This window comes from Ammodytes marinus, assembly GCF_949987685.1.
Source record: "Ammodytes marinus genome assembly, chromosome: 6".
In the NCBI taxonomy this organism is placed as follows: domain Eukaryota; kingdom Metazoa; phylum Chordata; class Actinopteri; order Uranoscopiformes; family Ammodytidae; genus Ammodytes; species Ammodytes marinus.
In genome coordinates, this window is record NC_137235.1 from 13,320,939 (window position 1) to 13,347,298 (window position 26,360).

The following is a 26,360-nucleotide window of genomic DNA, read 5'->3' on the forward strand; positions in this document are numbered from 1 at the left end:
AGAGACCTTACCTCTTCTCCTGCAAGCTATGAGTTTGCCATCTGCTTCCCATTCTGGCAAAACCATCTTTTCGTCATCATTACAACAATGGATACAAATCTAAAGAGTGACTCATCCAGCACACAAACTGTGCTCTGTAAGAGCACTGAAGTGGCACTGATTTCCTGTCCCTTCCCCCTTTAGTACAAATGGCTTTCTTTCTTCTATATATTAGTGGTCACTGATGTCACAACTGAGGTTTTTAAATGATAGATTCTAAAATAAAATCTCAATATCAATGGTAGGTTGTCTTTAAGCCACAAAGTTCCGGCAACAGAGCTATTATTTTAAAAGTACACAGTGTGAAGTGTTTTTACTTCTATCTCTCGGTCTCTGCGGCACTTCTTTTTAAGTGCGCTTGATCCACTGATTTACAGGAACGACATGCGGTTGGCGGCCTGAGCATGTGTGTTATTACTCACTGCAAAACCCTTGCTAAATCCCATTTACTGCGGCCCAATGCAATAACAAGTGGCGACGCCACCCCTGCCTCTCTAAATGGCACACTGACTTAGGCCATATATCAGTTTTTTAATCTACCCTCCACAGGCACAACATTAATGATCGACTTTCAAATTTGTCCCTTTTTTAAGATAAGATTAGTTTAAACACAAGGAGTTAGTGGGCAAGAAATGTCTCGGGGAAGACAGAGGGAAGGGGCTGGGATAGGGAGAAGCCATAACCACTTTCCCATTAGGCTATTGATTTTTCTCCCTCTCAAGGACACGCTTCAATCCCGGGCCCATGTGTGGACTGTCTGTCAAGGAATCTATGGCTCAGCTTTACACCGAAGAGTTGTGTGCCTTGGCTGCCGGTATTTGGCACTGCCATAAATCCGACCACACTCAATATGGGAAAGAAGCATGGGCAAATTGAGACAAGGTCAAAGGGCAGGTAGTTGTGATAAGCGCGCTGTGTTGATGTGGCAGCTGTCAGAAAGACAGGCAATGGTCACGACTGGCATGAGTGGCCGCGGGCATAAACACAACAGCAATCAAATAAAAAAACTACAAACAGCAGCCGGCTCAAAGAAAAACCCACATAAAAACCCACACACATTCTCAGGCACAGGCTGACTGCTTTACACATGCACACCAATGAGACAAGGGAAAGAAGGGAGACAAACCACATCAATGAATTCCACTAAAAATCCCCGCTCAAATCGCTTAGTGAAATCCTTGGTGACAGCTATCGATTTTTTGGTAGAGTGTAGTTAATTGGACTCGGTACCCTCTAAAAAGTGTGTGGTCCTATATCCTTTTTCCTTTGTTCAGCCACACTTAATCATCTTTCCCCCAGCTATAGATTTCTCCTTTACTGTGTTCAAATCCATAGACATCAGACCTGTGAGGACTGAGGGGGCGAGGGAGGCAAAAGTTCACAAGGATCAATAAGTGCTTTATGGTCCAGATCAGATGTGCACGGTAGCCCCTAAAAAGACCACAACTACCACCACAAAGGGGGAAACAGAAAGGGGAAACACAAGCTCTCTTCATCAAAGAGAAATATGGGGCCAATGAAATGCTGGTCTAACACAGTTGCTGCTTCTCCGCCTTAACATCTCAATTAGCATCCACAATCGAAAGGACACTCAGACGCATTACAATTTAAGCCAGGAGTCCCCTACTTAAGGCTGTGCAGCCAGTGTGACTTTCCTATTAGCTGCATCTGTGAATGATATCATTTATCTATCTATCATCTTAGCTTAGCTCTTGTAGGCTAACTTAAAAAGGGCTGCTTGTTGGTTACACTATGTTTCCTGCCTAAGTAGGATACAGTTCCACAGGATAGAGCAGCATGAGTTGTATTCTAACATGGACCTGGCTTGTAACTAAAATTAAAACTCACCCTATGGTTTAGGTTTGGGCAAAAATACTTGTTGGTTCAGGTCAAAGTAATTACTACGCTCGTGGTGTAGTGGTTAGAGCGTCCCCATAGAGGCTCAGACATCACAGCAGACCTGGGTTCGAATCTGACCCAGGTCGTTCTCTGCATGACAATCCCCTCTTTGCCCCATTTCAACTCTCTCCAAATCTGTCTAATAAACTGAAAAAATGCCAAATAATTATCTTAAAAAAATTTAAATAAAAAAGATTATGGATCTATAGTGTTAATACTTTAAAACACATGTAGCCTTTAATATGGAAATGAACTCTATCGCCTGTATCAAAGTCCAGTGTTGTGTTGACCAGTATATCCGCCTGTCCGTCAATTAATTGGGCTAGAGGACATTGTAACTTAGACGTTGTACTGTAGTTTGTCTTCTGACACTCAGTACAGGTGCATTAGGTACTCTTTCTAGTTTTAAATGGAAAGCTGTTCCAGTAAACACATTTCTTAAATCTGGCAGGTTTCCATATACAATACAGTATGAAAAAATATCTAAAGAAAACACAGCAGCTGTACTCAGTTTCCTGCATGTGGCAAAAGGATTAATTTACTAAAGCAAGTACTTTCGTATGGAGGGACACATTAACTATTGCAGCTTTCACTTTTCTTGTTGACAACATAGTACAGAGTGGACAAGAACTGCATAGTCCATAGCCTGGGTATTGAGGCTGCATGTGTTAATGAAGCAAAAAGGACAGTTCTTAAACATTCCTGTATAAGCTGTAAGAAGCACAGTGGAGTAACTAATGTGTAAGTGGTAAACGTAATCAATATATACCACTGTCGGCTATGTTTCACATTTAAAAATCAATAATATTACTGTATTGTGCATTATTCATGTGAAGGAACCACAGCCATCACATGTAGAGTAATGCATTTCTGAAAGTCTTACAGAAAATAACCAGGTGATACTACCATAAGATTATACTGTTGAGATAGGCAAGAATATTGCAACTTTTAATTGTACATATCTTGTTCTTAGGAGAATGTGAAATGTATATTTCTTGTTTTCGTAGGGAAAAGTATGATATTTTTAATAAGACAGGCAAGGTAACAAGTGACCTTTAATATTAAGGTAGAATCACTAAAAGTGTTGTATTCAAGTTATTATCCTGAAATATATACATAATTGTGAATTCCTAAGGCCTCTCTGAAAAGGCATGCCTGGGCTTGTCCTGGGACAGGTCAGGGGTGAGAGAGACAAGGGGGGCAGTGGGTCCTTGAGCTGGACACACACACACCCTCATTTTTCCCCCACCCTCTCTCCTCCTAATACACACACCCACTCTCTCTGTCTTCAGACTATATAAAGCCAGGGATTTGAGCAAGAAGTTTAGTTTTTTGGGGAAGCTGCTGCTGAGGGTTTTTGGGGAAGTTGACTGTTCCACTTTTTTGTTCTTTTAGCATGGACGAAAAACTTAGAAGAAAAACTCGAAAGAAACACTCTGAATCTTTTTGAGTGCAAAATACTTAGAAAAATTGAGGGGAGTTATTTTTTCTTTTCAAAAAGGGGAAGAGGCTCGGAACCAATTCTTCCTTTTCTATTCTGAGAAGTTTGGTAAGGGACCATTTGGGTTATTGATGGGAACTAATCGATGAACCAGGTTGTAGAATAGCATGGAGTTGAGGTTGAAAAACTGTTGAACCAACTTTTCCTGATTGTTGTGTCGCAAAATCAAGCTTGTCATAGCATTTGAAGATATTCAAATATATATGACAAGATTGAAAGAGTCGGCCAACACCCAGAACTATTGAAGTTGTGTAGACAGTAAAGCTTTAAAAAACCTGAAGATGAGAATACTCCTGATCTCTTGTGGATTGGAAATAGGAGAACTCATGAACTAAATTCAATGTGAACACAAGACATACAACACATAAGTTAAGTCTTATACTTCTCTACATATATTAACCACTTAAATGGGAGTGTAGGTACTTATTTTCCTTCCTTTCATTTTATTTTATTTTTTTTTTCTTTTTATATTGTGAAAGTATAATCTTTTTGTATTGGTTAAATAAAATTTCTTGAAAAGGCTATAACTCTTGAGTCTGAATCTTTAGTTTAGAGTTGGGAACAAGGACCTAATTAGGGTTTTTCTTTAAAGAGACCGCGGCGCCTCTGAGGTAAGCAATTCAAACCTACACTACGGCTACACTACTGATAACAAAGAATACACATCCCATAAACACACTCCTTGAATTAGGAGGGAATTGCATTTATCTATTGGCCTAAGCTCATCCAGGTGTATGGACTTAGTGAGGACTTAACGGTAGTCTTTTGAAGCTAGGGGTAAATGTGAGGTATTCATCCACCAGAAAACTTAAAAACCTATTATCTAATCTCCTCCTTTCTAAACACTTATCAAGGATAAAGGTCTGAAATCTGGACTTAACCTAGGATAAAATTAGAAGAGACAATTGTAAGGGTCGTTAGGGGATCAACACAGGGGGAGATCTGGAGATAGGCAGGGGTCAAAGGGTAACATGCTTTAAAACCAGAGCCTTTAAGGTAATATATGGTGTGAAGGTTTTTGGTGAAAAGTAAAACCTTTTGGGAATTGTGTAAATCGGCTTTTGGTCTTTTTTTGCCATATAAAAGTGCAGGGGTCGATGAACACATAAACTTTATAGTGGAACAGGTTTAAGCAAGGAACAAATGAACTTGGCAGGCTATATATACACACAAACGTCCTGATATTAATTTAGGGGTGTTTAAATCTGGTGAAGGGAATACCGGCATAATCATTATGGCGCCCGCACGTGGGGCTGATAAGATAAATAGACCCATAATCACTGTTTACTTATATTAAAGATACAACAGGGAGGAGAGGGCAACTATTATTCTTTTCGGCTTAAAATACAAAGATCCACAACCCTTAAGTGAGGGTCTTTTTTTTCAACCAGCGAAATCAAGCTGAGGGAGTATTCGAAATCTGCCAGGAAGTATAAACGGGGCAAAATATCCTTAAGATGTGTTAAAGTTTTCTTTAAACAGAACGCATGTACCGGCAAAACTAGGATTGAGTGTTTATTACTTCCTGCTTTATTTAAACTAGGCTAAGACCTTTGGCAAAGGCTTATAAAACTCTCCTCTAAAAACTCTAGTCACCCTTTTCACTGGAGGAGGGATTGTCTGTTTAAAAAGGGAGAGCAAAATTGCCATAGGGATAACATTTGGCTAGTTGAGTAAAAAATCACTCTAAACTAAACGTACTTCAAGGGAGGGCATTTAGGGTAGTTAGTGGATTTTGATTATTTTTGCGTATATGGTTCAGAAGGTACCGATACTTGTTGAAATAACAGCCAGGCGAAAGGGCTTATTTGACTAATAAATATAGCTCATTCTCCCGTCGACAGCAACTGTATCCGAAGGTGTAACTTGTAACTCTATGAAAGTCAAGCTGGCCTTGCTAACCAGTGCTATAAAGACTCAGGGATAGAAGAGGCGAATTAAACGGCTATAAACCTTCCAAGAAAAATACTATCATTCTGGAAATATGGATGATATAACCAGACTGTTTTTGGTCTGTAACAGGGAATTCTTAGTTCCTGAGGTCCCTGATGCACCTACTTTTTGATTCTAGGAGTAATACAGGTGCAGAGGGCTATACAGATGAGGTTGGGAATAGAGGTCGGACACATATGGCAATATGTCCACCTTCATATGATGATGTTAATGAGGATAACAACGTTTCTTCTGGGGTGGTAAATAGTCCAACCGTCGTTTTTCCAAAGCGAGAGGGGATACGGGGTTGTAATCAATACAATAAAGGAAAATTAGTAATATTACAGTCTACTATTGTGGGCCTTCCTTTTACAGAACCCGGTATGATGGCAAATACAGAGAATTGGAATCTGACTTATGGTGGTGGTGTGGCTGCTGCAATCTTAACAATAACAGGGGAAGGAATGCAGAGGGAGTCTACTCGGATGAGACAGAATTATCAAGGGCCTTTTGGGTAGGACTGTTACCTTTTTATAATCTAATTTAGCTGTAACATTCGTCAACAAGCTATTCTTGAAAGTTGAAGAGGGGGTAGTGAAGGGGTATTCCTCCTCTTCTCCTCTCCACCTTTTCTTGTTTTATTGCCCCTCGTCCTGCAGCCTGTGCTTGCAGCTCCCAAAGCCATAAAACTGATAACAGATATCAGCTATTCACCAGGGTTTTCTAAATTGTCAAAAATCTAAATTTCTAGACTCAGAGTACAGTGCGACAGTTTTGATCACATTTGCCATTAGAATAAATGATATGCAAAGATAAAAACAAGTTTGCTTGCACTTGTTGCTAGTGATGAGAGTTAGATACATGGTGAAAATAGAAGACAGAAAGTTTGTCATTCTCAAATAGGATACTTGTAGACTCTGTGCTGACGCTAAGAGCTTCTTAAACGTTAGTGGGAGCTGCCAGTAATTTCAGCTGCAAAGAACAAATACATGTGATGTCACGGAAGTTTTTGGTGCTAGTCCAGAGTATATGAATAGGTTTGAAATTAGCCACCATATAGCTACCCCAAAACATCCACAAACAACCAATTTCAATTAGCCCTCATATGTAAACCAATCTATTTAATATAGGTTTAATGTTTTATTGTTAAGTTTTCAATAAAAGAACAAAATGTTCTAAAATGCTTGTTGAAGCAGGTATTTAGAATATAGATATTGTGGTAACACAGAAATAGTAGAAATGGCCCAAGCTAGGCCGGAAATGGCTAAACCTCTCTTTGTTATTCCATCAGATAAACACAAAGAAAATCGCACACCACAGTTATACTTGAGAAAGCCTCTTTAAGTAATTACTGCAGGTGCACATGTGAAGGGCCAGGTTGGACACATATTATTTATGTGTCTCTAAAGAGAACCTGGTTCTCATGCCTAAAATGCACTTACAACACAACTGAGGTCAGAGGTCAACAGGGTGCTATGGTTGATGGGTTAAAGAAACAACTGAAACTACTCTGTAAAGAAACTAAACTAAATTGAGTCACCTTATCCCATTTTTACCTGGTCCTGCTGTTGAATCCCTATGACCTCTATCTACATAACACAAGCCGTGTGGGTATTGTCTTCCTCAGGGGCGCTTTTTATTTGAAATGTGTAAATACATTTGCATTAAATTTTTTTCTTTTTCTCAGAGTGCAAAGATCAGTCAAGTGGGTAGAGAGGGATGCCAGTTGTACACTTGCCATTTCTCACTGGCCTAGGCCTGTGACCTTTAACCCTTTTGGGACTGATAACAGCAAGGATGGACAGTCTCTCGTCTGGGTGTCTCCATTGGAGACATCTCATTCTTAACTAATGGCCTTAATTTACGACGTTCACCTCTACCACCTGCACTTGGTGTAACTCTATATTTAGCTTTTACTTTATACTACTTTAGTGTATTTTTTCTTTTCTCTTTTATCTTTTCACATATTCTCAGTCTTCTCGATCATAGAAGATGTTGTTCTCCCAGCACATTCTTTTTTTGTTTGTTTTCCTAGCTGAGGGTAAAACTAAAATCACCAATAGAATGACTTCAAATTTTATTTGATGTTGCTACGGAAGGATGGGACTGGTAACACTGTTTTTCGCGGCTTTATTTGAAGTTTAGCTACTTGTAGGCAGCGTAGAGTCTCTGGTCCGACGGCCCATTGTGTGGTTGGCCAGAGCACCCTTTAATTTTATTTTGCCAGCCCATCCAACCTTTTCCTATATTAGGGTTTTGGGGAAAGTAAATCATATTTTTTATTTATCTTAGTGGCCAAAACATAATTATGGAGTAGCAGCTTCTAGTTTGTATGCATTGCATGTCTGGAATAGACTCCCAGAAACTGTAGGTCTGCTGCAACTCTCAGCTCTTTTAAAACAAAATCTGAAGACTTTTCTACTTGCCTTTTAACCAGTGAATTTTATTCTTTGTTTTATTTTAAAATAAATAAAGAAACATGAGTGCTTAACACCAGTATAGCCAGAATTTTTTAATGATTTGCTATGTTTTTACTCCTGTAATAGGATTTATTTTTCTTTTTGTTTTGCTTACCTGATATTATGTCAGTACCCGGAAATAAATCAAAATAACCAATAGAAGCATAACACCAGTAAAGACACCTTTGCTACCTTTATTTTAGTGATGGATTACTACAGTTTTTGGTTTCATTTGCTACTTTTTTATTGTTTTTCAATCATGAGATATTTTTCCTCTCATGGACAAGAGGGCTCCTTTGCCTGTTCACTAAACATTAAGCTCTATGTTCTACCAAGAATCTACAGGATCCTTTCTATAAATCCCAGATATAGCTTCAGCAGCTTTAGCTGTTGACATGCATTTTTTCTTTAACATGGAATACTATATCACAACCGCTTGGAGACTTTTTTGTCTGCAGAAGAAGCTGGCAAGCTTCTGGGGCCTACTACACCTCTGACACACAGGCGTCCCCTGACAGCTACATCTTTAGCTGTGACAACTCTCCAACTCCTGGTACATCCTGGTAAACTGCACCATGCTTCCTGAAGCTGCAGAATCATCCACTGCTGGGTGAGGTGAACCATTGCACCTCCATCAGTTGCTGTAGGTCGGCAACTCTATCCTGCTGGGGCATCAACTCTACCTTGTCCTGCAGTGGGCCTTTCATCATCTGCCCATGTTCCTGCTCTCACTACTGGGCAACTGCAGATGTTCTACGATGTAGGCTCGAGACCACACACCCCCCCCCCCCACGCACCCACACACACACCCCCTTGCACACACACAATGCCAATGTGATGCCAACAGAAGATAAGTAAAGTCACTAAACTGGACCACTGCTTCATGTGACTTATGGGGTTCTAACCGACGCCACCTATACAACACAATCCCCTTAATCCAAGCTATACAGTCCACTGGTCCTCACCAACATATATGCTATAAGCTTGGAGGAGATTATAACAAGGTGTATGCCTGGGACAAAGGCTGCCACCTTATGTGTAAGCAGACACTCAGATATTGACTCATCTACATGCTCTGTGTTTGAAGAAGAGCCTCAACAGGCTGAAGAAAATGGACTCTGTCTTTATGATTGAATCGTTGTGGGACTATATTTTGTGTTTTGGACATTGCAAAAGCTTAAGAACTTTTGACTATACTGTCTGACGTACTCATTACTCTGAATTGGGTCAAGATGCTGTGATTTTTCTACAATGGTACTAAAATGTATTTGGCTTGATGACTTTTTCCTTATTTTTTCCTTTATGATCCTTTGGTTTTATCTGGCTTTTTGATAATCAATTTTTTAACTAGTGTTTTTGGTAATCCATCACTTTTCTCTTGTTTTTTTTGTTTTTTTTTTTTTATCGGGTGTTGTGTTTTTGCTCTCTGAATTGGGTTTTACCTTAATATTATGGTATACTGGGTTTATGCTTTTCTTTATTTGTAGTTTCGTATTACGGATACTGTATCCTACTGCTTTGTAGCTGTGATGTATGGCTATGTTTTGTGGATCAGGTTAAAAGAAAAAAAAAAAAAAATATCATTATTTTTTTTTTTTTTTTATGATTTTTATTGCAAAGGCAATTTATTGTCTTGATGATGGTTGAATATGTCAATTATGAAGTTGCAAGAGAGGGTGTTGAGATAGGCAAGAATATTGCAACTTTTAATTGTACATATCTTGTTCTTAGGAGAATGTGAAATGTATATTTCTTGTTTTCGTAGGGAAAAGTATGATATTTTTAATAAGACAGGCAAGGTAACAAGTGACCTTTAATATTAAGGTAGAATCACTAAAAGTGTTGTATTCAAGTTATTATCCTGAAATATATACATAATTGTGAATTCCTAAGGCCTCTCTGAAAAGGCATGCCTGGGCTTGTCCTGGGACAGGTCAGGGGTGAGAGAGACAAGGGGGGCAGTGGGTCCTTGAGCTGGACACACACACACCCTCATTTTTCCCCCACCCTCTCTCCTCCTAATACACACACCCACTCTCTCTGTCTTCAGACTATATAAAGCCAGGGATTTGAGCAAGAAGTTTAGTTTTTTGGGGAAGCTGCTGCTGAGGGTTTTTGGGGAAGTTGACTGTTCCACTTTTTTGTTCTTTTAGCATGGACGAAAAACTTAGAAGAAAAACTCGAAAGAAACACTCTGAATCTTTTTGAGTGCAAAATACTTAGAAAAATTGAGGGGAGTTATTTTTTCTTTTCAAAAAGGGGAAGAGGCTCGGAACCAATTCTTCCTTTTCTATTCTGAGAAGTTTGGTAAGGGACCATTTGGGTTATTGATGGGAACTAATCGATGAACCAGGTTGTAGAATAGCATGGAGTTGAGGTTGAAAAACTGTTGAACCAACTTTTCCTGATTGTTGTGTCGCAAAATCAAGCTTGTCATAGCATTTGAAGATATTCAAATATATATGACAAGATTGAAAGAGTCGGCCAACACCCAGAACTATTGAAGTTGTGTAGACAGTAAAGCTTTAAAAAACCTGAAGATGAGAATACTCCTGATCTCTTGTGGATTGGAAATAGGAGAACTCATGAACTAAATTCAATGTGAACACAAGACATACAACACATAAGTTAAGTCTTATACTTCTCTACATATATTAACCACTTAAATGGGAGTGTAGGTACTTATTTTCCTTCCTTTCATTTTATTTTACTTTTTTTCTTTTTATATTGTGAAAGTATAATCTTTTTGTATTGGTTAAATAAAATTTCTTGAAAAGGCTATAACTCTTGAGTCTGAATCTTTAGTTTAGAGTTGGGAACAAGGACCTAATTAGGGTTTTTCTTTAAAGAGACCGCGGCGCCTCTGAGGTAAGCAATTCAAACCTACACTACGGCTACACTACTGATAACAAAGAATACACATCCCATAAACACACTCCTTGAATTAGGAGGGAATTGCATTTATCTATTGGCCTAAGCTCATCCAGGTGTATGGACTTAGTGAGGACTTAACGGTAGTCTTTTGAAGCTAGGGGTAAATGTGAGGTATTCATCCACCAGAAAACTTAAAAACCTATTATCTAATCTCCTCCTTTCTAAACACTTATCAAGGATAAAGGTCTGAAATCTGGACTTAACCTAGGATAAAATTAGAAGAGACAATTGTAAGGGTCGTTAGGGGATCAACACAGGGGGAGATCTGGAGATAGGCAGGGGTCAAAGGGTAACATGCTTTAAAACCAGAGCCTTTAAGGTAATATATGGTGTGAAGGTTTTTGGTGAAAAGTAAAACCTTTTGGGAATTGTGTAAATCGGCTTTTGGTCTTTTTTTGCCATATAAAAGTGCAGGGGTCGATGAACACATAAACTTTATAGTGGAACAGGTTTAAGCAAGGAACAAATGAACTTGGCAGGCTATATATACACACAAACGTCCTGATATTAATTTAGGGGTGTTTAAATCTGGTGAAGGGAATACCGGCATAATCATTAATACTCACAAATGTTTCTTGATTCTCTTGCGTACGTGAAGGGTTTGGCAGCCAAGCATATTGTGTACTTACGCTTTTTATCACTTCCCTCTTTCGTATAAAGGATGTAGGTAGTATTCTGCTCATTTTAAGCTATTACATTTAAAATATTGGTAACACTTTATAATAAAGTACATTATTGAACTGTTGGTTAATGTTTAGCAAATGTTATTAATGGTTAGTTAATGCATAGTCAAGGCTTATTAAGCATTGTCTAACTGTTAATGCTTAGTTATTAATGTTAAGTTGGTGCTTGGTTAAGAATGAACAATGCTTAGTTAACTAATGCTTAGTTTAGCCTTAACTAGGCATAATAGTTAGTTAATGCTTAGTTAATGCTCATTAAGCATTACATAAGCGGTTGTCAACTGGTAGTTAATGCTTTATTCATTTATTGAGCATAAATTAAGCATTAAATAACAGTTAATTAATGTACCCTTATTGTAAAGTGTTACCAACATATTATATGAACTCCTAACAAAAGCAAATACATGATACCATCGAATCAGTGGGCAATCAATACAATCCTGCAACATCAACAGTTCTCCATTGGTCGTTCTCAGTTATGCTGATATAATTCCCTCTGGGGTCCTGCTGGCTCTCGAAACGCACTCTACACTCCATGGAGGATTAATAGAACAGCAGCACAATTATATAGTCATGGTGCATGAAATGATTATGGTCATATGAAATTGACCTTAAGTGTCAGCTAGATAATGCCACTGTATTTTACCAATTGATTAGCCCCTATCAGTGACACTGAATTATGAAATGATAGAGCAGAATGTGCTTAAGATACCATACAACTAGTACTGCATCTAGTCAGATATGATGGTGATGAGTGCCAGAGGATGGGCTCAGACACATGTGGTTGTGTGAACACACGTGAGCAACCTAATGTTGTCTGTGAATTATCAGCCAGCAGGGAGAGGAGCTGATTGTGTCCCTCAATTATCCTGGCAGATGAAAGTAACGAGCGAAACAATAGATATAGGGCCCACTAAATAGGCCCGTAATGGGAGAGATAGAGGCTGCCGGAGGGATGGATGGGCGAGGATGGTGAGAGAAAAAAAATAGAATGAGGACATGGGCCTAGTGTAAAAGAGGAATTGCGGTCCAGTTTGATTCTTGTGGCAGAGTAATTGCCAAATACCTCTTTCCTTTCATCATGTGTTTTTGTTTGTTCACCCTTCATAATGGTGGACTTTTTAGAGGCATGTTGGCTTTTAGGGGTTTTGGAAGCTATTTCATAGAACAAAAAGAAGAAATTCCCAGCAAAAATAAAACTCTCTCTTCTTCCTTATTGTTTGGATTATTTCGATACACAATACATACTAACATCATACCTTGAACAGTTAGTTCACTGAATCAGTGGTGTGTTACAAAAATGCTATTGTACAACAAAAAAATACATAACATATAAAGTTGTTACAAAACTAGTGCTACGAAACGATGAACAAACACAAGCTTTTTACTGAAAATGTTCTGATTATACTATGGACCGGGTATACTCAGGTACGTACTGGTTCCAGGAAATAACCAAGGCCCCCCCACTCCGCCATTGACAAAAGCTGTAACCCTTTCCTCCCTACACTGCTTTAACCCTTAGGTGCTCTTGGGGACGTTTTTGTCCTTTCGCACTTTTTTTACGCTCTTTTTTGTCTATAACTTTGGCTGTGCTTATGTTAACTGAAATATATAAAGGGATTTTTTTTTTTCAAATATTTTGTGAATTTCTACTCAGCAACTTTGTACCATCTATTATAAAGGCTGTACACTTTTTTGTTACACTCAGCTCCCTAAGGACGTTTTTGTCCCCTATTGACTCCCATTCAAAATGGCCTTTTTTTACCAATTTGATCCTGCTGTCATTACAGCATAAAATATTTTTTTCAATGATTTTATGCTTTCATCCTCAACATAAAGCATCAAAATTTATCATTTTCAACACCTTCACAATTTTGAACCATTTCCCTATATTTGGCATAGGGTTGAATTACAAGCAATTTTCCAGGTTGTCGGTCCTGCCCCCCACAGTGCAATAGAAAAAAAAATTCAACCTAAATGGTGTGAGTGTGTTGGTAGGGATAATAGTGTGTGGTGCATATGTGTGTATTGAGAAAATTTAGTGTGTGTGTTTGTGTACACACAGCCAAACTTTACAAACTCAAACGTGTATGGAAAAAATGGCCCAATTTAAACTTTATTTTCTCAAACCATAGCCATGATGACAAACACATGTACATTTGATGATATTAGGCAATAATCTAACACTTAAGACACCAAAATTGCTTTTTTTAGCCCTATCCAGCTCAATCATTTATTTCCTCCTGGTTTTTTTGAGGATCAAATATGCTCCCTAAAACCATTTTTGTACTTTTTTGTAATGTTTTAGAGTTGCAGGCCTAAACATAATAAATATGAGAAATTAATGTGTGGATCAAGTGTGGATCCATATGGATACCTTAGGGTTGTGTCTGTGTGTGTGTTGTGAAATTACTGTGTGTGTATGTGTGTGTGTCTTTGTGCGCATGCATACAGTGTCGTGCGAAAGTTTGTGAACCCCTTGAGCCTTTTGGAATTTTATTTATTTTAACCATTATTAATTCATTTTTTTCAATACCAGTATTTTTTATATGAAATAACAGATGTTTGTTTATCAATTCAACATTTTTCTTTTCCAGAAATCAATTGTTAAAATAGATAAAACAAATTATTTGACAAATGTTGTATGTGTAAAAGTTTGTGAACCCTAAGCTGCATTGCTTAAATCGAGCAAGGTAAATACAATCAGGTGGGCCAAACTGATTAATGAAATAGACCAATGTAATGAGAGATCTTGAGGGAAGAAATTGGGCGCCACTAGATAAAACAAAAATAAAACCAGGTCAGTTTAGGCCCACCAAACTGAACCCATACAGGTCAGACATGCTCAAAGGGGAAAAAATCTCAGAGGATAGAGTTTTGATGCTGCACATTTGTCTGGGGACAGCTATACATTCGTATAAAAAAGTTTGAGCTCCATCGGCCCACCGTGAGGCAAATCATCTACAAATGGAGAGCTTTAAGAGTGACTTAACATCTGCCTAGAAGTGGACTTCCTTCAAAAATATCCTCAAGCGCCACAAGAAAAGGGATTTTTCAGGTAAAAGCCAACCCACACATTACATCTGGAGATTTGCAGACCATTTGCCACCACCATTCTTCACTTGGGAGAAGGTTCTCTTGGTGGTAGGCAGAGTTGCGTTTCTGCCCAAACATGGCGGTTTTGGTTATGACCAAACAGATCAATTTTGGACTAATCTGTCCACAGAATAAGACTTCAGGTATCTCCAGGTGCTCTCTGGCAAAGCTGTGACAAGCAGTTTTGTTCTTTTTTGAGAGCAGAGGCTTCTTCAGCAACCCTCCCTTGAAAGCCATGTTGACTGAGTTTTCTTCTTATTGTGGAACCATGCACATCTGTCCCAGATGTTGCAAGAGAGGTCTGCAAATCACTAGATGTAATGTGTGGGTTGGCTTTTAACTAAAAAAATAATTTTCTTGTGGCGCTTGAAGATATTTTTGAAGGAAGTCCACTTCTAGGCAGATGTTTAGTCACTCGTAAAGCTCTCCATTTGTAGATGATTTGCCTCACGGTGGACCGATGTAGCTCAAACGTTTTTTTAATTAATTTATAGCTGTCCCTAGACAAATGTGCAGCATCACAAGTCTATTCCTGAGATCTTCTGAGATGTCTTTCCCTTTTAGCATCTCTGACCTGTATGGGTTCAGTTTGGTGGGCCTAAACTGACCAGGTTTTATCTTTGTTTTATCTAGTGGCGCCAAATTTCCTCCCTAAAGATATCTCATTACATTGGTCTATTATTTCATCAATCAATTTGGCCCACCTGACTGTGTTTACCTTGCTCGATTTAAGCAATGCAGCTTAGGGTTCACAAACTTTTGCACATACAACATTTGTCAAATAATTTGTTTTAACTGTTTTAACAATTGATTTCTGGAAAAGAAAAATGTTGAATTGATAAACAAACATCTATTATTTCATATAAAAAATACTGGTATTGAAAAAAATGAATTAATAATGGTTAAAATAAATACAATTCCAAAAGGCTCAAGGGGTTCACAAACTTTCGCACAACACTGTATGTGTGCAGCTGTAAGGTGCAATTTGTGGGTTTTCAGGTGGCTGCGCAGGTTCACTTTGTTACTTTAGTACTTTGTTGACATCATCAAAGAAACTGGAATGAAAAGGTCAAAAGCAACTGACAATGAATGAATATTTGATATATACGTAAAGAGGTCAAGTGGGTTGAAAGGTTTAAAAAAAAAAGTAGAAAAAAATATTACTGTATAATGTTTTTAGGGCAGTTTATAGGGAGAGGATGAGTGTGAGAATTTATTTGCATCTGTGACTGCACAAATACTAAACATGTATCAAAAGCAGTTTTATTGCAAATCATTATCATATCCTAGAGTCTGATTATCCCACTCAAAAAAATCCACTTTGCATCTATTATATGAGAAATGTTTCAATTATTGTGTTTTTTTTAAATAAAAATGGCTCACGTCATCACATAAGCTTGCATGTAAAGGGTTAAAAGCAATTACAAATGAATGAATATTTGATATGTATGTAAAGAGGTCAAGTGGGATAAAAGGTTTATAAAAAAAAAAGTAGAAAAAATATTACTGTATAATGTTTTTAGGGCAGTTTATAGGGAGAGGACGTTTTTGTCCTCTAGGGTACCGAGTGTAACTAAAAAGTTAAGGATACCCAAGGGTTAAACCATTACTATCCCACAAACCAGCAATCAAGGTGGAAGCTTTACAACTTAAAAGGTTAGCTTTGTTCATGCACCAGGGTTGGGCACTAGACACTAGACTGGCCGCCTGTCGAGTTTTGAGTGACTCACTAGCAGCTTGGTTGTACTTGTGTTATGACAAATTGTAGTGTTAGTCAATTATTGTTTTGCAGTGTGCTTACTCTATAGAGCAGTGGTTCTCAAAGTGCGGCACGCGGGCCAATGGCGGCCTGCAGAAACATATAATGTTGAAATGAAACCAAGCCCTTCATTAATTAATTAAACTGTGTTAATTACACATTACTGGATGCAGACCAATACATGTAAACTGTAAAGACGCAACCTGGTCATTGGAATGATTTCAGTTAGTTAATTTTTTTTCCTTTGGCGGCCCTCGGTCTAATGTTGGGTTCCTAAATTGGCCCTCAGCTATCAAAGGTTTGAGGACCCCTGCTATAGAGTTACTGTAAAAACAATACAACACAATAATTTACAGTATAATCATCATTGAATCTCTGTGGTACTTTCTGTAAACTAACTAATATCACTATTACATCCACTATTGCTCACCACAAAGCATGGTTTACTAAAATGACTTCCTGATAAAATATGAAATCAATTTATTAGAATTTAGTCTTCTAATAATGCAGTCTTCCTCTTGAGTGCATTGCTGCATTTCTTGGTATATGACTGCCACCTGTGGTTCAGTGGAGTAATGTGACACCATCGCATAATTTGCGTATGTGCATGTTCATATGAATGTGAAACAGTACTTGAAACAAAATGTAAAAAAACAGCTAGATCTTTGCCTTTCATTCAACCATTCAAACACACACTCATACCATGCTGGGAGTTCTTTTTCTTGCCAAGGGCACTGCAGATGTGGGCAGGAGGAGGGGATAGTTTTTCCTTCCACTCGATAATAGCACATCCTCCTACTCTAACCGGCTGGCACCCTTGTTGCCTAAATCCCTTTTAATTGATAAGCTGGAAAATAAAGAAGCTATGTGCAGGTGACTGATCCAGTATAGTCAACAAACCACTCAAACTGCGCCAAGCTAAACACATCTCTATAAGTTTACTTTTTACTCCCTACTGTGTCCTTTCGCCTTGTATCCTGTGAAAAGTATCCACTCAATTTAAGGTGGGGGGGTCTTCACTGTAGATAGCACTGAAACATATGTTGGCCAAGTCTGGTCTGCCGCAGGGTTTACCTGGAATATTGCTGTGACATGGGATATGCTGTGATGGAGAAAAAAAAATTTAAAAAAAGGTTAGGGGCAAGAGTGGCAGAAGAGTGAACAGGTGGCGTCTGGGGTTTGTGCTTGAGCCAAGATACTGATCCAAACGGTGGGACACTGGGCATCCAGGCAATTAAGGTGTGTCTGTAGGTCACTGACCAGACTTGGAAGCTAATGTAAGTGCTAATGTGTGTGTGTGTGTGTGTGTGTGTGTGTGTGTGTGTGTGTGTCTGTGTGTCTCTTTGTATGTGTTTGTTGCGCCACTTCTTGCGAAAGGAGCTCAACTTGCCAACAGGCTTCTCACAATATGTTTGATGAAGCATAGCCACACCAGTTTTGTTTAAAGTGCACTAACCAGTCTCAGACAGGAGCTTGATGGACTCCAGAACACGCTCTGTGTAGACCCCAGGCTCGTAGTTCTCCATCTCTGCATTAATGATGTGGACCACACGAGCAGCCCGGCCACGGATAGCTCCAGCAGTTCGGTCAAGAGTGTCCACGTCTCCCTCTTGCAGAGCAATTACGCATTTGTTGACATCCTCAAGGATGTGGTTCTCTAGGGAGAGGCACAATAGAAGACCATGAGTGAAATAGGAGGAACCTGAATTTTGCTCTAGTTGGTAATGCATGTAATAATTCATGTTTCTCCCTGAATGTGAACACGTTTTATACATATATTTAAAATAATTATTCTAAACAATTGCAGTTCGGTTTATCATAATTTTTTACAACAAACCATGCCAATAATGATACAAAACAAAATGCAAACTAACAAAATAGAATAAATCATAATTTAAGGAGAACAAATACCCATCTGGTTTCAGATATTTGACTTTATGTTTTTCTCTGCATTGGTATTTTATTTATTTTGCGGCTTCCTTTATTATCCAAACTATGGTTTTGTTTCAGTTTTTTTATGTTGAGCTGCCAATTTTTTTTTAGTTTAGAGTAAAATGAGGGACATATGAACCATTTTCTTCAATTTGCCATTGAGTGAGAATTGTTGCTGTTTTCGCCTCATACCTGACACAGACAGGAAGTCATCCACAGAAGTGATGTCATCTACTGCCTCAGTCAGGATGCGCACCTGCTTCTCCCACTGGTCCTTGAACACGTCCATGTTGTCCTGGGCCACCTTGCTTTGGGGACGGGCAGCCAGGGTGAGAGCCGCGTTGATTACCTGCCATGGAAGAAGGGCTAACATTGTTACAAAATGCATGTTAATGACAACAAATACTGAATTATATTGAAGGATGAGGCCGCCCCACAAAACATCAGTTAGCCCATTGCGCAAAATAATATCTGGTGAAAAGACAACAAAAACAATGATAATCATGCAATAGTCCCTCTCTTAATGCTGCTACACTGTCTGTGGCAGTCAGTCCATGCTTTCCTAATGCCAATCTTTAAAAATAAGCTGTACATAGTGTATGTAGTTTCAATTAAATCATTTTGTTGAATTTAACAGCTGGACAGTGTATTTTTGGGCAAATTAAATTAAATCAGATTATTTTTTTAAACTTTTTTCCAATATTTGCAGCAGCATTAAACTAATAAACAAAACAAAACTACACTGTCCATCTTCCTCCTAATGAAGAATATATAACACCAGACGATATATTATTATGGATTTTGGTTAATTTTGGTTCCTTTTAATCCTATTGCTATGATCGTTACTAATTTGATTGATTGTCATTTATTTGTATTAACATTTTTGCTATTGTTATTGTTGCTGTGCCTCTCTTTGTGTGTGTGAGTGTCTCTCTCCCCCTCTCAACCTAACCAGTGGAGACAGATGGCCGCCACCCTCAGATCCAGGTTCTGTCAGAGGTTCCTTTGCCGTCAAAGTGAAGTTTTCCCTTCCACAGTCGCCAGGTGCTTGATCATGGCAGATTCTCATTCTAGGTCTCCATGAATGAAAGTGTTTGGCCTACACCTGCTCTATATTAAAACTGCGTGAGATTACTTCTGTTGTCATCTGGTGCTATATAAAATAGAATGGATGTGAATATCTGGATTCAAGCCGAAAAAAATATTATAATATTAATGAGTAAAAGAGAAGAAAAGGTCTCAATATACTGAATATAATCGGCAGGCTTAATCCTTTGACAATTATAGCTGGCATGTGTACAAGTAGCAATATTGTTTTTCTCCTTGTTCTTTATGATGTCTTGCTTTTAAGATGTAGGTTTAGTTTAGTTAATATCATGTAGGAGAGAAGAAACACGATGATATGGACAAGGCAGTTGCTGAGGTTGTGTGTGTGTGTGTGTGTGTGTGAAGATAAGGGACCGTGGTTAACTATAACCAGAACAGATGGAAATATTTTTCTTTGTTACACCCCTCTTTGTTCCTTCTTCCCAGTCACAAAGTCTGTGTCTATTGTGTCTTTTTAATCTGTCTGTGTTGAGCATTGCCAAAAGGGATCAGGAGATGGTTCCTCCCCGAGTTTAATCAGTAAGTGTGTCTCAGCAGGTGCGCAGACTGGGGCCTGCACATTAGATCCTGAGTCTTAAAGGTGGAGTCAGCGATTCTGGAGAATGCTTGTTATCAAAAACATATTTTCTCAAAAATCAGTGAATATCTCCTCACAATCCGCTACCTGTTTGAACTGTGAACCTATAGGCTCTGTGAACAGACATATTTCTAGCTACAGTGGGCGCCCAGGTTGCGGATCGCTGACTTCACCTCCCTTCTCCATTTCTCCTCTCCATTACTATGTTGGGTCCCGTGTGAATAAGGCCTACAGTTAACCTTGGATACAATGTATCGATGAGACATTCTTCTTTGCTTGCATCCTGAGAAACAGTACTACAGGGTCCACCTACACATTGTTCATAGCTCTTTGTTCCATTCCATTCTGCCAAACACTTTCTCAGTCATTTCTAGCAATTGTAATTTTTTAAGAAACTTTCTAAAGTCTACTTTGAGGTGCATTTAGAGGTAAAGAGTTTAAAATAACCAAAACATGTTGACCAATTATTTTGTAAAGAGACCTTTATTATGGGATGAAAGTGATGTTCTCACCTGTGGACATAGGCTGTCAATTTGGGTGGCAGCCATTCGAACCAGCTTCACACCCTCTTCGTTGTTGGAGATGGAGCAAGCCAGGTTGGCCACCTGAATATAGCAGGCAAAGATACATATGGACACAGTGATTATAATCCAAAATCAAAATGCTAAGAAGGTCATGAGCTCAAAAAAATAAAAAAAGGATTGGCACATATTTTTTTCAAGTCTCTTTTAAAACAACATTAACATGCCTATACTGTATGTTGCCTATTGAAATATTTACTGGTTGTTGCATGTTCTTTCTTTACAAGCTGTACAAATATCACATTTTAGTTTACTCTCTCTAATGTAGGTGAGGGGGACAATCAGCAGAGGATGCTGTATAGATGTTGTAGACCAGGGGTCCCCATGCACTTCATCCAATGTGATGCTGGTAGGTTGTGTGTCATTCACAAAAATAAGTCCAGTGCCATTCAAAAAAGTTTTTACGACTCCACCCTATGGCCTTCCTGTGTCTTGATCGACATGAGAGTCAAGCTTGTGCTCGTGTGGCAGACATGCACCCTCACAATAAAACGTTTCAGCTTGCGGTTCCTCTTTTCCTTATCTGTCAACCTTCTACAAAGACAGGTTACATGGAGAGGGGTTTAGGAACCATTCATAAAAACCACAACAAACACTTCCTCCTCTAAAGCAAGTTGAGAAAGGAAACAGCGGGGGACATGAAATCACACTTACTCGTACAACAGTCCCTTTTCACACAACAGACTGGAAAAGTAGAGGCAGCCGGCTAAAGAAGAAGCCCAAAAAGTGTGTGCACCCCTTTTATAGACTTTAGGAAATGATTGGTCTAATTTTACCCCAGCGTACATGCATGTGAAAAATGTCTTTGACACAGTAGAGTGACATAGCACAGGTAGAAATATAGGCTAGAGCTAGCTCGGTATAATTTGTTTCATTCAGATCAAGAATGGCCAGGTTCTCAGAATATAAAGAAAGCTTTAATCATTAGGTTAACAATTGCAGCACGCTTGTGTTGGATGAATAGCATGCCAATACCATTGTGGAGCTCGGTGGTACAAATATATGCTTTACTGTATAATGTAGGTGTCAGGTGGTTATGATGTACGAGACAACCCTTACTTTGATATATGTCTGTATTTCGAGCAAGCTAGGGCTTCTTAAACGTGTTTTCAAACTGACTCTCTTTTTTTTGGAAACACACAGCTTATACCAGTTTTTATTGGTACAGAGCTGTACTAATATATGCTACCAATGGTTAATAAAAATAAATACATAATTATAATCCAATTGATTTGTAAGATTTGAAAATGTTGAGATTTGGAATGTGTTTGTAGTAGCTCATACAGACAGTTTAGTTAACAGGTTATTTTTGAATAATGTGTTCGAACACATTGGAGGTACTAAATATTTTAACACACACACAAACACTATCTTCTGTATTCCCATGTGAAGTTATGATATAGCACCAAAGTATCACTGTTCTTCACAGCTCATTTTCATAACTTCAAACTCTGTATAATCCAATATCATCCTTAAGTAAATCAGATTTCAGCAGGAGCCGAGGCTTTCAAACTGAGCTAAATAGACACATGCCTATTGGCAGCAAAGGGTGCCACTCTGTATTAGCACTTCCAATGCTCACATGTCACTGTTTGAGGCAAATTGAGGAAAAATCAAATTTGTGTTAGGGGACTCTTGCTTAGAGCTCTCTCTCTATACTCATGACAGCAATGAGCATATTGATGGATTGCAGTCCTTTATGTGAAGCAGTGTGTGTGTGTGTGTGTGTGTGTGTGTGTGTGTGTGTGTGTGTGTGTGTGTGTGTGTGTGTGTGTGTGTGTGTGTGTGGTGTGTGTGTGTGTGTGTGTGTGTGGGTGTGTGTATGTGTGTTTGTGTACGCACGTGTGCATGCATGCTTGTGTGTGTGTGTTAGAGGGAGACAAACAGAGTGTGATTGAGCATCCATGTTTCACATTCACGTGAATGGCTGCTTGCAGTAGATTTAAAGGACAGTTCAAGCATAATTTAAGACCCCTCCATTTGCTTACTGGTTTAAATGAATCTAAAATATTCAGTGATTTTCCCAGAACCATTATGAAGCTTTAATATGTTTGCAAGTTTTCCTCTGCAAAGTGATTTAGGAGTGAATGCTGTGTAGTTTCTCCACAATTCTCACAGTTGTGAAAAGGGTGGCCAATGTAAGCGATTTTTCAGATTCAGTTTAATTTCCTTAGTTCAAATGTTTACAGCGGATGGAGGGCTTCTGATTTGATTTTTTCGGTAACACTTTATAATAACTATCCGTTGTAACTCGTTAATAGATCATTAGTAAACTCTTAATTAATGATTATTAATGATTTGTTAAGTGTTTGTTAGCAGTTTGTTAAGGATTTATAACAATGGTAGATAGTTAATAGCTTAATAATTGAATCAGTTCATCTGGGAGGTAATCCGAGATTAACTGATCACGTCACGTTCAAGTCCATGGCATGCACAGTGTGTATTGAGTTTATTTAAAAATATTTGAAAATGGGGCTGCCCTCAGTTGCCCATGCACTGTGTATAGTCTATAGCCTATTTCAGCCTCGTCGGTATCTCGGATTACCTCCCAGATGAACTGATTAAATTATTAAGATATTAACTATCTACCATTGTTATAAATCCTTAACAAACTGCTAACAAACACTTAACAAATCATTAATAATCATTAATTAAGAGTTTACTAATGATCTATTAACGAGTTACAACGGATAGTTATTATAAAGTGTTACCATTTTTTCTTATGGTGTTTGACTGAAGGAACACTTGCCATTTGTATTTTGAAATACACACATGATTATGTTATTGTGAAATGACCTGTTTTGAGAATGTTCTTGCCGTGATATTTTTTCTCTCTCTAGCGGGGCTTGGTCATTTGGGCTGAAACTGAAATCACAATGAAGTTTACTTAAAATAGTGTCAACTGAACAGTAGAAATGGAAGTCTCCTCTGCATCTTTATCCACTTACATTATTTATTTTCTGTAGTTCTGCTCACGCCCGGCGGCCCTCATAGAGCTTTAGTGGGCCCATGCGAGGCAAAAGGGCAGAAGGCTTTACGGAGGCTGGAAACATGCACACCAGGCCCACTCCCTCCTACCCAACACAGAGAGCTGGACCAGGGCCAACGCTGCAACATCCAGCCAAAACTACTAATTGCAATTATCTAAGGAAGTGCCTCCCCTTTGAGTTGTTTTTTCTTTTCCAAAGAGAGGGAGGAAAAAAAACAAGACAGAAGGTTAGAGACTGCACCATGCGAGCCTAATGCTGATATGGTCGAGGATGTTGGAGGAGAATATGCAATTCAAAGAGGTGTGTTAGAGAGGGAGCGATAGAGAGAGATCCCTGCTGAATGCCCATTCTTCATTTTAGCCTCGAACAAAGAACTATCGATCTTGTCCTTTTGCTCTACCCTGGATAATCACTTCAATTCTAATTTGATGAAGGTTTCCACTGCAGTTGTAGAGATGGGCGTTCTCACGTATATGCTATCTAAATCCCCTAAATGGAGCCGAGTAACTGAAAACAGATCTGATAGTGTCATTCTTTTTTCCATTTCTTAAGGCATGAGGCGTTGTTACTGAGCACGTCAAATCTATGGCCAGGAAGCACTGAGGATGTTAACAGATTAAATAACATCTTAACAAGTCTCTCTTTATCGCTATTTAGCGCTGTCTGCCTAGCATGGCAGAGACTCAGTTTATCTCCTCTTTGTTGTACTTCGGCAGTATTCCTGATGTAACGCCAAAAACTTTTGACTAATCCCCCACCACCCCCACATTTTTGATCTTTCTGGATGGAGTAGACACTAAAGTAGCTGTGCCAAAGAGCAGGAAAGCGGTGCCAGAGGAAGACTCCTCTTTTTAACCCAGGACGGTTGGTTACCCCTAGACTAGGCCATTTCTACAGCCATTTGCAGCAGCAAGACCACACAAATCTCCCTTCCAGTTACTCACTCTCAAGAACAACTAAAAGTGCCGGTGTCAGCCAAGGTGCTGTGCACAATGGCAGTGGAAGAAGCGATTGGATGGTGCTTTAAGCTATGTGATGAAACACAAACATTGCTTCTGTTGTTTTAAGTGTCAAAACTGAATGTTTACTTGTTGCAGGTATGGTGTCGGCAAGGTCTTTATTGGCACAGGAGTTGTCTCTTTCAAATGCACTAAACCACTCAAACCTCAATGCTTTTTTTTCTGCCTGTCTCCTGCGTGCGCATACATGAGCAACTTCATGCTCTCGCACACAATAAATAAATCAGGCTGTCAACTTAGGTGGAGCAGAACACCTAACAGGGGAATACAGTATGCAGACTGTGAAACAATCACAGGCGGGCCATGGCAGGATAATGTCCTGTTGTTTTAGTTATTAGCTGTGAGCTCACAGCCGTGGCCCGTGATGCCTGTACATGCAACGTATGGACCGCAAGGTCTGGACCGGAAGTGATAGACACAGGTTAAAGTGCATGCCAGTAGGAAACTAGTTTGATGTCAAGGTTGAGTCTATAGGGGGATATCAGGCAGCTAGAGTTGACGACCTTCTGTGACTGACTATAAACCTCTTTGAAAATCAATTCCTATTAAGGAGTGAAGTCATACTGCCTCGGGAAGAATGCCCACCGGGCTCGCAACAACATCAAAAGATATTCCAGACCTCGCAGCATATTAAACAGGGAGAGGGTGAAATTACAAAAACAAAGGGAATAGATATCCGAGCATGTTCACCATGATAATGTCTATTCTGCACCTGGGTCTTGTTCAGATGAAGGCAGGGAAAATGTAAAAACATATTTTCTTTTGTTGTGATATTAGTGTTTCCAAAGGAAGTGAAATACACAAGAAAGCCATTTTAATTAAACTTCTTATTTTGAAAAAAGAAAAGAAAAAAAAACAATCTAACAGAAAATCAAATGTCTTTGTGAGTCGGTTTGATTACAGATTGCTGTTTTAATTGTTCCCTCTGCTGCTTTTCTTTCTTCCCTTCCCACACACCCAAACAGCCACCCTCGCATGTGAGACAAAGTGGACCTAAATTGCGAGTGACTCTAATGCACTTAGGAGTTCACTCTACACTTCCCAACCTCAGCATGGAAATGAGTTTAAGTCACTGTTTACTAAGTGACAGGTCCTCTAATACGTGGCTGACTGGGGATACAATCCTCCACTCCTCCATACACTCTGTCTCCCTGAAAACCCCTGGTTCATCAGCACCATGCATACAAAACACACAGAACAAAAAACAGTGTATCTGAGATCAGCCTTAGATCAAGAGGATTACAATAAGGGGGGAGTTGGGACATTTTGTTTTGCCTTCATGCACTACTAATGAGCAGGAGTGTATACAGTACAGGCAAGGTGATTGTATTGTTTAATTAAAAAACATGTTTACTTAAGGGTCTCATTTTCATTATTCTAAATGTGAGTATGGCCAAGGTCTTTTCATTCTGTGTTGCAAAAGTGTAACTGGCCTGACCATGTTTGAAGAAATCAGGTTAAGACGTCTACAAAGGCCCCTTGATAATAACATGGAAGTTTGCTGACCCAATTCCATACGGTCAATGGATCGTTAACAAAGCCTGATTCTAGGTCAGCTCCGGCAGATGTACACAGCCCCTTTGACCAATGACAATATAGGAGCATCTGTAGTGGGGGTTGTACATGGGGGTACGGATATATCACAGTCCACTCCATAGTACAGTGATTATAGTTATTATACGCCTTGACTTTCATTCACTGAAAATGACTTCCATGTTAATTAAACTGTCATGCGTTTGATGCCGCTCCTCACTGCGTTTGATGATTAAGGTTGCTTCTTAAACGCACTACTTGCAATAGTGAGGCACTGCAGTCAGTTTCAGTTCTGTTTGTGTTAATTTAGATGTGCAAG

At 39.0% G+C, this 26,360-nt stretch overlaps 1 protein-coding gene across 2 annotated transcripts in view; it reads right to left on the minus strand.

The window, feature by feature from the left end:
• Window positions 1-26,360, minus strand: part of ctnna2 (catenin (cadherin-associated protein), alpha 2) — a gene marked incomplete at both ends in the record, with an annotated part of 341,788 nt that overhangs the window by 24,393 nt on the left and 291,035 nt on the right. Inside the window, 3 exons of one of the 2 annotated variants that reach the window (XM_080028673.1) lie at window positions 17,759-17,959; window positions 18,427-18,583; window positions 20,431-20,523. In XM_080028673.1, coding sequence (XP_079884799.1) covers window positions 17,759-17,959; window positions 18,427-18,583; window positions 20,431-20,523 — 451 coding nt within the window. The remainder of the gene's footprint in view (window positions 1-17,758; window positions 17,960-18,426; window positions 18,584-20,430; window positions 20,524-26,360) is intronic. The other variant, XM_080028674.1, reaches the window with a different exon arrangement.